The sequence below is a fragment of the Mustela putorius genome, unplaced genomic scaffold, assembly GCF_011764305.1.
Source record: "Mustela putorius furo isolate JIRA1106 unplaced genomic scaffold, ASM1176430v1.1 tig00000127_pilon_pilon_pilon, whole genome shotgun sequence".
Lineage (NCBI taxonomy): Eukaryota > Metazoa > Chordata > Mammalia > Carnivora > Mustelidae > Mustela > Mustela putorius.
The window spans coordinates 16,207,992-16,222,825 of NW_025421288.1; the positions used below are offsets into that span (position 1 = coordinate 16,207,992).

The following is a 14,834-nucleotide window of genomic DNA, read 5'->3' on the forward strand; positions in this document are numbered from 1 at the left end:
TTTCCACACCTCCTAGACCTTCTGGACGGACACGCGTTGTCCTTGGTCATCTCACCATCTTTGCACAGGTGCTGACTCGCCTGGGGACTCTGGAGAGCAGGCTCTGTGGCTCATTTCCTCTGTGCCCGGTCTGCCTGTGGACAAAGGGAGGGAGCGCTCGGTCCCAGCCTCATGTCCCTACTATGGCCTGGGCATCACTGGGAGGGCCCCACCAGCTGCCTCCAGAATGCGAGTGCACGGGGTGCCCAGCATTTGGGGGCGCACAGACCCCGGGACTGGGCCTCTTCCTGGTGCTGAGGGAGCTGAGATGTCATGACCTCTTTGATCTTTACTTTCGAGAATGATCCCAAACCTGTTTTGAACTGTTAGTTTCTGAAGAGCAGTCTTCATGGCAGAAAAGCCACAGGAGGGTTTTGTGTGAGGCTTCAGGTGGTCAGGGCAGGGGTTGTGGTGCTGCTGCCCACCCAGCACAGACTCCTGGGCCGGCTCTGAGATGAGTCACAGCACAGCGGCCCCTTTGGGAAGAGGACAGAGTGTGGCCCTTCTTGTGAGAGAACAGGAACACAGCAAGTTGGCTTTATCAGGAACATCCCTACTGAAAACAGCCCCCCAAATGCTAATAATATGAGTTTAAAAATTCCTTCTGAAATGTTTGAAAACATGACAAAGAAAAGGGAGAACTCAGAGAGATGCTTCCAGCAAGTCTGAGCCGTTCGGGCAGCTCCATGGGACGGAGGGCTGGACGGTGTGCGTGGATCGAAGTGGCACATGCCACTGGTTTGTCTCATGGTGATTTCCCTCGCCGTGACCTCCTTCCCCACGGGTCCTGCGTTTTGTTGTTCGTGAGACCAGGGAGGTTGATTCTAAGCATACGAACGTCCAGAAGGCTAAGAAGAGTCAAGGATTCTTGTCAAAGTAAGACGAGTGGACATCTTGCTCAGGTAGAAAGCGACACTCAGCTTGTCCGGATGAGGATGACCGAGGAGCGTGCAGTGCAGCCGAGCAGGGGCGAGAGTGCAGGGCGGCAGTGAGGCCAGTCAGCTGGGGCTAGACGCGAAACACGTGGAATCTGGTCCCTGCTTCGCGCCACGTCCAAGCATCAATTCTGGGCAGACTCCAAATGCAAAGGCAGGAAGATTCCGGAAGGTGGCCAAGCAGGAAGGTCCTCAGGTGAGAAGCCGTCTCCCCACCTCACAACAGCTGCACAGGCAGACTCTGATGGACCTGTTGTCGAAGGCGTGCAGCTTTCAGGGGGAGTGCTTGGAGAGCGCGTCGCAGTCTGTTTTGGTCAGTGTTAGCTTTCACAGCAGCAGCCACCCACCAGAGCCCTGGCCCCGGGCAGGCAGTCATGCACATGTTCCTGGAGCAGCCAGCACGCAACAGGTGGGCAAGAGGGGCCCTGCCCTCCAAATTCCAGGGGTCTGCACTCTGACCGCAGAAGGGCAAACAGCTAGGTATCTGTGTTGCACCCCACCCCTGCCGTCACATGTCCCTCCCCCGTAAGCGGAAGTGACTCCCAAAGGATTTAGAGGGTGAGTGCCCATATTCCCCTTCATTCTTCTCTTTTTGCCTTTTTGGGAGCCAGTAGTTAAAGACTAGAATGTTCAAAAAGAGCTACAGATAGGAGGAAAGTTAGAACATGATCTTGGATGCCTGGGAAAAGGCTCGGAGAAGACCTGAGCAGACATTATATTTGCAGGTCAGGCTGGTCCTTGCACAGAGACAGTGCAGAGCAACAATAAAAGTGAACAATTTAAAAAGCCAGCCCTGAGGAAGGGGGAGAATTGGATTTCCAGAGTTACCACATTATTCAAGTCAGATGTCCAGTGTCCACTAAGAAAATCACAAGGCAGGGGCACCTGGGTGACTCGGTTACTTCTCTGCCTTGAGCTCAGGTCATGATCTCAGGTTCCTGGCATCAAGTCCCATGTCAGTCTCTCTGCTCACTGGGGAGTCTGCCTCTCCTTATCACTCTCCCTCTGTGCTCACTCTCTCCCTACATCCCTCCCAAATAAATGAACTGAAAAAATCACAAGGCATACAAAGAAACCAGAAAGTGTGGTTTATAAAAAGGAAAAAGAAATCAATGAAACTCTTCTCTGAAAAAGACCTGATCTCAGTTACACCAGACAAAGACCTGAAAACAACTAAAAGAATTTGTGGAGAAAGTCAAGAAAACCATGTCTGAACAAAATGAAGATACGATAAACAGATGGGAAACCAAAAAACAAACCAAAAAGAAACTCTGGAGCTTAAAAAGTACAATAACTGAAATGAAAAATCCACTAGAGGGGCTCCAAGACAGAATTGTGCAGACAGAAGAAGAAACCAGTGAACTTGAAGACAGGGTGGGAAATTATCAAGCCCAAGGAAGGCAACGAGAAAAGCGGGAAGAAAATGGAACGGAGCCTAAAGGACCTGTGGACCGCAGCAGGCAGACCGATACACGCATTGTGGGAGTCCCAGAAGGCGAAGGGAGAGGGGCAAAGACCAGACTTGAAGACATAATGCCTGGAAACTTCCCCAGTTCGAGGAAAGACATGAACATAAGCACCCAGGAATCCCAACAAACACCCACGAAGATGAACATAAAGATCCACACCGAGAACATTGTAGTCGAACTTCCAGGCCCAGAGACAAAGAATTTGAAAGCAGCGAGAGAAGAGAATCCCCACGTACAAGGGATCCTCAACAAATTATCAACAGGTTTTTCATGAAAAATCTTTAGAGGCCACAAGGCAGTGGGTCAATACATTCAAATGCTAAAAGAAAAAACCTGTCAACCAAGAATCCTATATTCAGGAACACTCTCCTTCAAGAGTGAGGGACAAAGTAAGACGTTCCCAGATAAACAGAAGAGGGTGTTCATGACCACTAGACGTGCCCGGCAAGGAATACTCGAGTGAGTTCCGGAAACTGAAATAAAACGACGTTAGTTACTTTATATGGAGAGACAAAGATCTCAATAAAGGTAAACACACGGCCAGTCCAAAAGATAGTTTTGTGACAACGGTTGGTAACTGCAGTTTTTGTTCCTGCATGGTTTAAGAGGCTAATACATTTAAAGAAAAAATATTAGTGTAAAATCTAGCATCACTCTGAGTTTAGTTTGTAACTCCAAATCTTGCTTTCTACAACATTGAAGAAAGTAATGCATTCTGAGAGTTATTTTTGGCTGGGGGCACATGTTGTATGAAGATGTAACTTTGTGACGTCACCAACCAGAAGGAGGTGGGGGTAGGGCTGCCGAGAAGAGTTTTGTGAGTCACCGAAGTGGCACTGGTATAAACGCAGACCAGAGTGTGACAACTGAAGCAAGTTAAATGCGTCCCCAGGGACACCACAGAGAAAATCACTATAGAATAGACATGAACGGAACTGGGGAGCTCCCATGTTTTACTGCAAAGAATCAGCCAAACACAGGAGAGAGCCGTGCAGGAAACAAGGGACAAAACAACAAAATGAGACCAAAGGACAAACAGGAAGGAGATAGCACAGCAGCAGAAGGCGCACTTTACCGGTAAACACATGTACATGGCTGAAGCTTTTCAGAAGACAGAGATGGGCAGAATGGGTAGAAACACACTGTCCAGCTATGTGCTGTCTATGAGAGACCCACTTTATTTTCGTGAGAGTCTTGCTTCAGAGCCAAAGACACAAGCGGGTGGCAGGGACAGGATGGAAACCCCTTCCTGCAAAGAGAACAGGAGTGACTTGACTAACGTCAGACCGAAGGAGACTCGAAACCTTAAAACTTTACAAGACAGAGGAGGACGTTATGTATTAACAAAGGATTCAATACAGCAAAAACATACAAGAATTGTGAACAGTTTTGTCCCAAGTGACAGACTATATGAAGCAAAAACTAACAAAATTGAAGGGGAAAATGAACAGTTTTATAATAATAGTTGGAAACTGAGTGCCCCACTCACAATAGTGGACGGAACAACCTCACAGGAGATTAGAGACAGAGGACTCATATAACACGGCAAAGCAACTAGATGTAGCAACATACACAGAACACCCACCCAACAGCACAGTCCTCTCAAGCGCATGTGGGACATTTGCCAGGATGGACCATATGTGAGGCAGCCAAGTCCTGACAGATTTAAAAACTAGCAATAAGACAAGTATCTTCTCTGACCACAGTGGGATGAAGTTGAAGATCAATAAGAAAAGGAAAACTGGAAAATTCACAACATTACGGAAATAGAGCAACAGGTTTTTAAACAACAAATGGATCCAAGAAGGAATCCAAAAGAAATGGGAAAATACTTAGAGATGAACAGAAATGAAAACACAATATACCAAACCGCGAGGAACACAGTGCAAACAGTGCTAAGGGGGAAATTTATAGCCGTACACGTTTGCATTAGAAAACATGGAAGATCTCAAAACAGCGATCTGACTTTCCAACCGTAGGAACTAGAAAAAGAAGAGCTAACTAAAGCCTAAGGTAGCAGAAGGAAGGAAATCCTACAGATTAGAGCTGAGATCAATAAAATAGAGAATGGAGAAACAATAGAAAAACAAAAGTTGGTTTTTTGAGAAGATCAACAAGTTTGACAAAGCTTTAGCTTGAGGGGCTAAGAAAAAGAGGAAAGATTCAAACTACCGAAATCATAATGAAAGAGGGTTATTACTGCTGATTCTACAGAAACAAAAGTGATGATAAGCGTGCCGGGAACAATTCTATGCCAACAAACGGGGAACTAAGGTGAAATGGGCGAATTCCTAGAAACACAGAACCTACCAGGCTGGATTGCTATATCGTTAGTTAACTGCATGGTAACTAACTGGAATTTAAATAAAAACTAAAGAACGAAACAAACCTACCAAGACTGAATCATAAGAAAATGGGAAATCTTAATCGATTTATAACTAGGAAGGAGATTGAGCCAGTGATCAAGATTCTCCCAACCAAGAGAAACCATAGAGAAGAATCCCAGTGCTTCTTAAACTTTTCCAAAACACTGAGGAAGAGGGAATACTTCCTGACTCATTCCGTGAGGCCAGCAGTCCCCTGACGACAAAGCCAGACAAAGACACTGGAAGAAAAGAGAACCGAGACCAGTATCTAGCACTTGCACTGGTGCAAAAGTCCTCAGCAAAATACTAGCAAACCAGTTCAGAAGCATGTCAACAAATTATGCACCACGACCAAGTGCAGTTTGTTCGTGGAATGCGAGGACGGTTCAGCGCGCACAGACCATCAGTTTGACACGCCGCAGCAGCAGCGCGGAGCGGGGGAGACACATGATCATCTCAACTGATGGAGAAAAACGTTTGGCAAAAGTCAACACGCTTTCATGATGAAGACATTCAACACACCAGGAATAGATGGAAACTACCCCAACCTAAGAAAAGTCTTGTTAACCTTAAAATATAAAACTGCCAGTTATTTTACCGGCAAAAAAATGGATTTATTTGGGAGTAGCCGAGGCCTGTAACCCGAGACAAGGAAGCCACCGCAAAACCAACCATTGGCGAGTCCTGAGGACAGAGGAGAAGGAGGCCCTTTCACAGAGGAAGGGGCGGGCTGGGAGGGGCTTCTCACCGGCTGGGCCGTTGTCTCTCTGCGAGGAAAATTTCCTTTCTCCTGACGGGAAGGAAAGCAGTTGTCACCTGCAAGGTGCCTCTCTTCCTCCTGGATTTGCAATTTATTCTCAGGACACCAAAGTGACAGGTTAGGGTTCGGGTTAGCCAAAGAGAACAAATAAATAACTAAATTGAACTTCATAAAAGTTTTAAAGTTTTGTGCATCAAAAGACACTATCAGAATAAAAATCAACCCACATAATGAGTGAAAATATATGCAAATCATATATCTGATAAGAGAACATCCAGAAAATACTCCACAACAAAAATCCCCAAACAATCCAATTCAAAAATGGCCAAAGGACTTGAACAGACATTTCTCCAAAGACGATCTGAAAGGGCCGACAGGAGCATGTAAAGATGCTCTGCGCTGCCGGTTATCAGGAGAGCGCGAGTCACACCCACTCGGCTGACTGTGGTACCACAAAGTGTGACGACAGCCAGCAAGGCGAGGTAGAAACACTGGAACCCCCGTTCACTGCTAGGGATGTAGACCTATTCAGTCGCTGTGGAAAACAGTACGGCAGTTCCTCAAAAAATTAGAATGAGGACTGCCGTACAGTCCAGCCATTCGACCTCTGAGTACGACCCTAGAAGAACTGAAATCAGGGTCTTGACGAGACACGTGTGTTCGCAGCAGCGCTATTCGCAGTAGCTAAAATGTGGGAGCGACCCCAGCGACCGGGGTAAGTGGAACGCGATCCACACATGCCCTGGAATGAATGACGCCCGGCGTGGACGGAGGGAGACTGGCCTGCTTCGACTCGGACGGACCCACCAGCCATGCGGCCCAGGGAATAAGCCAGTCACCGTACGGCAAATGCTGCGGGATTCCACTCCTTTGAGCTACCTAGACTCACCAAAATCATAGAGACTGAGAGTTGAGGCTGGTTTCCAGGAGCCACAGGGAGGGACAATGAGGAGTTACTGCCTCCTGTGTAGAGTCTCCATCTTGCAAAGTTAAAGGGATCCTGGGGATGGGCGGGTGGACGCGCGGACGAACGGACTACGGTGCGAGTGTATTTTATACCACTGATCTGTGCACTTAACGATGGTTAAGATTGTAAATTTTATGTTGTGTTTATTTTATACCCATAAAAAAAAAAGTTAGGTGGAAGGCAAAGTTGTCAAGCTTTTAGGAAATAACCCAGGAGACCATATTTCTGGTTTTGTGAAATAGGGCCGGGAAGCGCTAGCCGTGAAGAACACGGACGGCTGCCGCCCACTCGAGTCACGAACTTAGCGTGCCGCGTGCTGCTGCCTGAGAGGTGACGCTGGCGCGCCGGTGTCTCTCGCACAGGGTCATGGGAGCCCACGTTCTGAGTCCTTGCATGTTGAAAATGCCTTTTTTTCATTACCAATTTTTTTTTTTAAGATTTTATTTGACAGACAGAGATCACAAGCAGGCAGAGAGAGAGGAGGAAGCAGGCTCCCCGCTGAGCAGAGAGCCCGATGTGGGGCTCGATCCCAGGACCCTGAGACCATGACCTGAGCCGAAGGCAGCGGCTTTAACCCACTGAGCCACCCAGCGTCCCTTCATTATCATTCTTAAGTGATAGTTTACTTGACTGTGGAGTTCAGCGTTCAAGGTCTGTGCACTCAGTGCCACGGAGGTGCCCCGCGGCAGCCTCCGGGCGCCGGTCCTGTCTCGCGCTGGCGCAGGCGCACAGTCCGGTCACCCTGGCGGCTCCGAGCTCTTCCCGGCCTCGCTGCCCTCGGGTCTCCCCTCCAGGACGCAGGACCCTCTTTACCTTCCCGGGCGCTCGCCGAGGACTCGGTGGAGCGCAGGCCTTCAGTTCCGAGAGGTCATTGTTGTCACGTGTGGATCCAGATGTCGCCCTGAGGCCACGGGCCCTGCTCGCCACTGGCGCACCCCCCAAAACCTCTCTTCTTCCAGCTTGTCTGTCGGGTTCACTTTCTTGTATTTGCTCTTCTATTTTCAAATTTCTTTCTATCTTTATCGTGGCAAATTTTGTGCCTGTGGGGGAGGACATGCCACTTTTCCATCTGGACACCAGAAATCTCTTTTTAAAAATATTTGAAGTTTAGTGACTGTTTTGTTTTTATGCCCCGTGTTGGTTTTTATAGTTCCCTTCTCCGGGGCAACGGGGCCTGGCTTCACTCCTGGCTGAAGCAAGGCTTTTCGCCATGGCATGCCTCAGTTTCCCCTCTGTAAAGCGGGAGAAATAATGGCACACGATGGGCGCGCTGGGTGCCGTCAGGGTCGGAGGAGAGCTCCCCCGGGACACGGGCCGCACGTGGTATATGCACACCTTGGTCCGTGGCCCGTCACACTCGTGCCCCCGCGGCCTTAGGGATGTACTTCAGTTTGGCGAGGGCTGCATGAGTCTGCAGAGCGGCTGTGCCAGGGAATGGCAGGGAGGCTTGGGGAAGGCTGTTGTCCTGCACCTGGTTTCACAAAGACTCAGTGGGGGCGCAGCCCCAGCCCTCAGGAAACCAGACTGGGAGACTCAGGCTCAGCTTCCAGAAGGCGGCCCTGGGAGGGGCGGCCAGCCCCGATTGCAGGCCTGCCTGGCCAGCCCGGCCAGGTCCCAGGGGGCCTGCCCTGCCCAGAGCTCGTGGGCTGGGTGGGAAAGGCAGGCCGTGGCCTGGAGAGAGCGCAGGCCCTCCGCGCTCAGCCCCCGCAGCGGCCCCACGATGGGAACCACACTGAGAGCAGAGGCAGGTCGTGGGACTCGGGAGGGGAGAAGACCCCCCCTCACGCGCCCCCACGCCCCGCCCCCGCAGCTTCCACCAGCAAAGGCATCGCCTCTGCCTCCCCAGGTGGCAGCCGCACCCGAAGCCACCCCTCCCCACGGGGGCCACGTCTCATCCTTCCTGCCAGTAAAGCCAGGGAGCCTTCTGCGTCCGGGGCTGTGTGTGGGGTCCTGTCGGCCACACCCCACACCTGCTCCCCACGTCTTGCTGCTCCCCAGCACGTGTGCGTAGAGCTCTCTGGCGAGAAGTCCCCGCCCTTGGGGGAGATGAGAAAAGGCGGCCAGAATTAGAGCGAGCTGAGGGGGATGAGTGCCCCGCAGCAAATTCGGTGTGTGAGCCGCGGCGGGGAGCGCAGGGGTGCGGCACCCGACAGCCTCCCCGGGGCCCGAGCGGCACCAGGCGCCCCCCTCCCCGTGCGCCCCCAGCCTGTGAGGCAGCGGCTTCCTGCATGGACACACTGGGCCGTGGCCATGCCTCCCGTGGGGCCCCCAGACTTCCCACATCCGTGAACCAGCTTCCTTAGAAATCCCTGCGTGCGAAATCATGGAGAGGGTCGTTTCCGAGCCCCGGGCTCATCCCCGGCCTCAGCCAGAGCCCCACAGCCTGAGACGGACCCCGAGGGCCTCCGGGCCCCTCATCCCACCTGTCACTCCTGGGGGGAGGGACACACAGGTCCTGGGGGTGCTGCACAGCCTGATGGAGGAGAAGCCCAGGGGGCTCCGTGGGCAGAAAAGACACCGGGACCAAGAAGTGTACACGATGCTCAGTGTTTATTTGCAGGACGGGGACAGGGTGGGCGGAGGGAGTGCGGAGCGCCGACCCCTCCCTGGCCTGCCTCCCAGCAGCCATGGTCACCCCAGGCCCAGGTTCAGACGTGGGCACGGACAGCCAGCCCTCCGACCTGACGCTGGACCTGACGCTGCTCCCCAGAGGCAGCTGGCTGCCGCTGGACAGGCCCCAGCCCACGTCCTGCCGCAGGAGGTGGCCAGCAGGAACCTGCTGCAGCGGTCGGCACGGTGGCTCCAGGCATCCTCCGGGCACGAAGAAGGGTGAGTCCGGGTGGTGCAGACACTCGTCTCAGGTGAGGGGCAGGTCCTGACGGCCAGACAGCGGCCAAGACGTGCTGGAGGGGCTCTGAGGGCAAGGCTCCTCCCAGAGCTCCGGTCAAGCAGGTCCTCACTGTGCCCTCACCCTCCGGGCTCACCCCCAAGGCACAGGTCCCGTGAGCGCCCAGGTGGCAGGTGTGCCCGGGCCCCTGCAGCAGGCTGGCCAAGCTCTCGGTGGCTGGGCGGTATGTGTCCCGGCTCCAGATGGGGTGGGGGGGCTGGTAGGAGGGGGTCAGAATGGCAACGGACAGTGGTGGACCCCTAGGTCAGGAGGATGGGGGTGCTGTCCTCGGGCACCTTGGGCGAGTGGACACAGGCCGGGGCACAACTGCACTTGTCCACGTGGGTGTAGGTGCGGCGGACGGCCGTCCCGTCGGGGCATCGCAGGGTCACCACCTCCTCGTGAGCCTCCGTCTCCCTGCAGCAGGTGCACTGGCGCTCCATCGCCTGGGCCTCCGTGGAGTACCTACAGGCCAAGGCCGCCATCAGGACCCACCCGGTCCAGCCCCAGCCCCCAAGCTCCTGGCTTCCTGGGGGGGGTGCGGCTAGAGCCGATGGCCCCCACCTGCTCCGGGCAGCCCCGAGCTCATCCTCGGAGCACTAGGGGCGTGTCTGACCTGGCCTGGGGCAGGGCTCGGGGTCTCTGAGCTCCCACCTGCCCCCGCCGGTCTCTGTCTTGTCTTGGAACCACGCGCAGCACTTGCTGACCCGGGCAGGACCCTCTTCCCCCGGGAGGAGCCCACCCCGGGCTTGAGCCAGCCCCCCGCCGTCCCCTGCTCTCCTCACCCACTGCTCCCACCTGCCCAAAGCCAGGGCAGTGGGGGGGGCGTCCCAGAAGGGGCCGGGGCTCGCTCACTTGGACAGTCCGGGACACGAGCCCCCGCAGAACGTGACGTTGACCGGGGCCTGGGTGGCGCAGCCCTGGTGTGTCAGGATGGTCCTGTTGACGTGGACCTGGCACTGGTCTGGGCGGACAGAGGAAAGGCGGGGTCACCTCTGAGGACCCCGGGCCGGGGCCGCCCCCGCGCCACCCTGCCGAGCCCCGCGCTCAGGGTGGGGTCCCCGGGGCCAAGGGCAGCGTGGGGCTCGGAGAGCAGGTGGGCCAGCCTCGACTTACCCACTTCCTCACAGGAGAAACAGCAGCCCGTTTTCCTGAGGATGCCCTGAAGGGGGAGGGGGAGAGAGAGGGCGGGCTGGGGGCAGGCTGGGGGCTCTGGGTGGGCGTGGCCTCCGAGGCGGCCCGGTGCCTGCGCTGGGAGGGGGTGGGGGGGGTCTGGGAAGGACGGGGCCTCCCAGGGAGGCGATGTGGGCGCGGCCTCTGAGATGGTGGGGGCTCCGGCCGCGGATCTGGGGTGCGCCGGGCGGGGCCCCTGCCCTGGGGCAGCCGAGCGGCAGGACACACCTGGCAGCTGGACATGTTGGCGCAGGGCGTGGCCCTCGTGATGAGCACGTGGAGCCCATTCCTGACCTGGCAGCGGTACTCGGTGCAGTTGTCCACCAGGCTGTTGACCCAGGTCTCGCTGGGCTGCAACGCAGTGGGGGGTGCGTGGAGGCTCGCAGAGACGGGCCAAAGGGAAGGGGTGCCGGGCTGAGGGGCTGAGAGCGAGCCCCGTCTCACCTGGACCAGCTGGCCGTCCTCCGTGGGGCAGGCCGTCTGCACACACTCGCCACAGCACTGTCCGTCCACCTTCCGGTACTCCGAGCCCTGAGGGAGGGGTGGGTTCCGACCGTTCCCCCGGCCCTGCCCCCCAGCCCCCCTGCGCTCCCATCTACACCCTAAGAGCCCAGCGACCTCCTCGGCAGCCCCGACCCCTGCGACGCCGTGTCCCTGCCCAGGGCTGGGTGTGCCCCGGAGGGCTTACCGGGGAGCAGGTGGTGTTACAGGTGTCCTCCTCACACCGCACGGTTGGGCCCTGGCTGTCCCCAGGCAGGCAGGTGCACGTGTGGCAGGGAGTTAGCGACGGGAAGGTTGCCCCGATCTGCGGTGGACGGGGACGGTGGAGGTGAACCCCCCCTGCTGCTGGGTAGGGGAAGGGGAGGCCTACAGAGAGCGGGTTCTTCTTCTTCAGATGGAATTGTGCTTGTGCCCCCGGCTGAGCACACACCAGGGCAGAGGCAGGACCCCAGGCCGGCTGGAGGGGCTGGGAGGGCACAGCCTCACCCCAACACTCTTGTCTCGAGGGAGCTCCCGGGACACACAAAGCTAACTTCTCAGGGGCAGCCAACAGTCCCCCAGGCGCTCGATACACAGGGCTGTCCTGTGTCCCCCTCGCCTGTGTCCCCATGTGGCTCGAAAGGACCTGGAGCCCCCACACGCTTCTCCACTGTCCTGGAGGAGGGTGCAGGCGGGGCCGGGCCCGTGCAGATGGGGGTGGAGGTCCCCTGTGGCCGAGCTGCGCCTGCTCCTCCCCCCCACGGCCACCCATCCCACTCAGCCACCCGGCTGCTGAGCCCTTACCCCAAAGGCGGTTTGGTTGTAGTAACACAGCAGAGGTCCTGGAAGGAAAGGGGGCCTGAGCACCCGCCCGGCTGCGGGGGAGGAAGGGCTCCAACCCTCCCGCCGCCCCGAGCTCCCAGCCCCACTCACGGCAGATGAAGGTAGGGCAGCAGTCACCCTCCTTCTGGGTGCGAATCAGCTCCTCTCCTGGCCTGCATCTGGGTGGGCTCTGGGGACACGTGGTTGTGTTGCAGACTGTGGGGTGGGTCGGGGTGTGTCAGGGCTTGAGCCTTCTGTGTCCCCGCTGGGTCCCCTCACTGAGCCACGGCGCACCGGAGGTCGGCGGCAGCCCATCCTCGGCCCCGCAGCCCCCCCCTTCTCCCCTGGTCACCCTCCGGCGGGGGAGGGGGGCCCAGGGCTCACCGCACAGCGTCTCCAGACAGCAGGAGTTGTTGGCCAGAGGCCTGGTCTCGGTCACGAAGCCAGCCCGTCCACACTGTGGGGGCCGCTCCTGGGGCTCGCACGGCACGGGGGCGCACCGTACTGACATGGAGCCCTCGTGGCACAGGCAGGCCTGGCAGTTGCTGACCCAGCGCTCCCCAGGCTGGAACAGAGCAGTGGGGGTCCCTGGAGACTCCTGGACTGGGCCGGGGCCTCCGGGGCCACATCCGGCAGCAGGGAAGGCTCCCGCCCTCAGCGTGGCCTGGTCAGTTCTCGGCCTCCCACTCAAGCCACCATTGCTGGCGCAGCCCCCGTGATGGGGACGTGTCTCCCACCGGGGTACCCCACCCCAGTCCCCCACAGGGGCTGCCCGGGCAGAGCAGGCTGCCCAGAGATAGAGCCCTCCCTGCCTCCGCTCAGGCTAGGGGCAGAACACTCACGGATTTGGGAAAGCCGTCAGGTCCCACACAGGCTGGAGGGGAGGAGAAAGGGCGTCAGTGGGCTGCTGCGGCCCCAGACCCAGCGGGCAGAGGCCACGGGCCCTGGGACCTGTCCTTGCAGGCCTGGCCGCCTCACCCCCGGCCAGGGCTCTTCTTCCTGCCAAGGGCCCCATGTCGAGGCCACACAGCCCCCTCAGGCCGGGCGCAGGCCGGGAGTGGGAACCCCCGGGAAGGGTTGGCTCCCGGCTCGGGCCTCCCCCACCCCGGCCGCCTGCCCCGGCTCTGCGGCGGCTCCGTGGGGCCTCCGCGGCTGGCGCTCACCGCAGGCGCGCACGCAGACATCCGTGTGCGTGTTGAAGAGGGTGAGCCCGTCGGGGCAGAAGCAGCCTTCCGCCAGCCCCTTGCCCCCTCCGCTCGGGCTCCTGCAAAACAAGGTGGGCAGGCCTGGGACCCTCGATCTGTAGAAGTGGCCGTCCGAGGGGGAAGGGCAGAGGGCGTGGCAGAGGACTGGGGCTGACCCGCTGCCCAGGGCCCGGAGTTGGGGGGGTCCTGAGGCTGGGGGTTCGCACGCCCTCCTGGTCTGCCCCAGACCCTCAGGTAGGCTTTACCTAGAGTCGCAGGACGCGGGCTGTGCAGGGCCACACGGCCGGTACACCTTGTCGGGCGGGCAGGTGACGTCTAGGGACACAGAGACTGGAGTCAGGTGGGCCGAGGAGGCCAAAGCCCCCGGGGCCGGCCCGACTTACCGCACAGCCCGTTGGTGGCATTCCGCCAGTCGCTGCACACGCCCCGGGCACGGCAGAGCGCCGCGTAGGCCTCCAGGCTCCGGCAAGGCGCTCGGGGGTCGTCGGCCTGGCAGCCGTCACTGACGCAGGAGCTGACGAACGGGTCCGGGGGGATGAGGGCATGGCACTCCGCAAAGAGCCTGCGGGAAGGGGCGGTCAGAGGCCGGGGCGCGGGCGGGCAGCACTCACACGCACCAGACCCTCAGGGGCGACTCACGGGCTCTGCAGCAGCTCGCAGAGGGGCGCGGGGGGGCATGGGGACGAGGCGGGCGTGGTGGGCGCGGAAGGCGAGGTCCCCGCCGTCGGGGGCGGGCGGGTAGGCGCCAAGCAGCCCTCCCGGCCGCTCTCGGGGACCAGCCAGTGGTGGGCCATGTCTTGGCAGGTGGCGGCCATGGTGCCGTCCGGCCGGCGGCAGTCGTCTGTCCGGCTGTTGGTGCAGGTGCCTGGGCGGCAGGACAGCGGAGTCACCCCTCCGCCGCTCCGCTGCTCCCCCTGCCCGCCCCCCTGCTGGGCAGCTGTGGCCCAGGCGCCCCAGCACCCGCTCACCGCACTGGCCCTCGGTGTTGTGGCTGAAACGGCTGTAGGACAGCTGGATGTGGAAGACCTGCCCGTCGAAGGTGACGCTCACACCAGCCGCGGCGATGTCGATGGTCATCGCGGTCGCGCCCGCCACCGACACACTCACGCCGTTCTTGCTGAAGCCCGAGCCCACTTGCGTTTGGTCGAACAGGATCTGGGGACATGTTGAGGGGTCTGTGAGGGGTTGCTGGGGCCCCGAGTCCTTGGCACCCCTCCCCCAAAGGGCAGATGCTCCCCTTGGAGCCTGGGGTCCCAGTCGGCCACGTTGGGGTCCCCGAGGCATCCTGCGTGCCCTTGGCCCTGCCTGAGGGGCCTCCGGGAGCTGCCCTCGGCGTCCGCAGGCCCTCCCTGGTGATGCCGGGACAGGGCCGCTCACCAGGCTCTGCTCCTGCCCGTGGGCGCCGGTGTGGGTGGTGAGGATGACCTCCATGGACTTGTAGTGGACGCTGAGGGCACGGGGGCAGGGGGCGGCGGCGGCGGCGGCCCCGCAGTAGTAGCCGTTCATGGAGATGCTGAGGTTCCCGTAGCGCGGGCGGATCTCCTTCATGAGCACGTGGGTGCAGTTGTCCGCGAAGGAGTAGGTCGTGCCGTCGAAGGTGGTGTAGTGGGAGCCCCCCCAGCCGCTGCAGGAGCCTGTGGGGTGTGGACGGTCCCTCACCCGGCGCCACCGCAAACAGCCGCCTCAGGGTGGCGCCCCGGCCGCCCGGGGCCCCATCTGCCTTTCTTATGA

The 14,834-nt window shown here is 58.6% G+C and overlaps 1 protein-coding gene across 1 annotated transcript in view; it reads right to left on the bottom strand.

The window, feature by feature from the left end:
* Positions 1-9,067: 9,067 nt before the first annotated feature.
* MUC5B (mucin 5B, oligomeric mucus/gel-forming) overlaps positions 9,068-14,834 on the bottom strand; it is a 28,524-nt gene continuing 22,757 nt past the window's right edge. Inside the window, exons 34-49 of the mRNA XM_045066780.1 lie at positions 14,481-14,737; positions 14,072-14,258; positions 13,743-13,968; positions 13,487-13,665; positions 13,349-13,418; positions 13,062-13,162; positions 12,741-12,772; positions 12,283-12,463; positions 12,010-12,114; positions 11,881-11,918; positions 11,285-11,401; positions 11,041-11,127; positions 10,825-10,947; positions 10,540-10,585; positions 10,279-10,387; positions 9,068-9,888 (exon numbers count right to left, since the gene is read on the bottom strand). Coding sequence (XP_044922715.1) covers positions 9,684-9,888; positions 10,279-10,387; positions 10,540-10,585; positions 10,825-10,947; positions 11,041-11,127; positions 11,285-11,401; positions 11,881-11,918; positions 12,010-12,114; positions 12,283-12,463; positions 12,741-12,772; positions 13,062-13,162; positions 13,349-13,418; positions 13,487-13,665; positions 13,743-13,968; positions 14,072-14,258; positions 14,481-14,737 — 2,063 coding nt within the window. The 3' untranslated portion in view covers positions 9,068-9,683. The remainder of the gene's footprint in view (positions 9,889-10,278; positions 10,388-10,539; positions 10,586-10,824; positions 10,948-11,040; positions 11,128-11,284; positions 11,402-11,880; positions 11,919-12,009; positions 12,115-12,282; positions 12,464-12,740; positions 12,773-13,061; positions 13,163-13,348; positions 13,419-13,486; positions 13,666-13,742; positions 13,969-14,071; positions 14,259-14,480; positions 14,738-14,834) is intronic.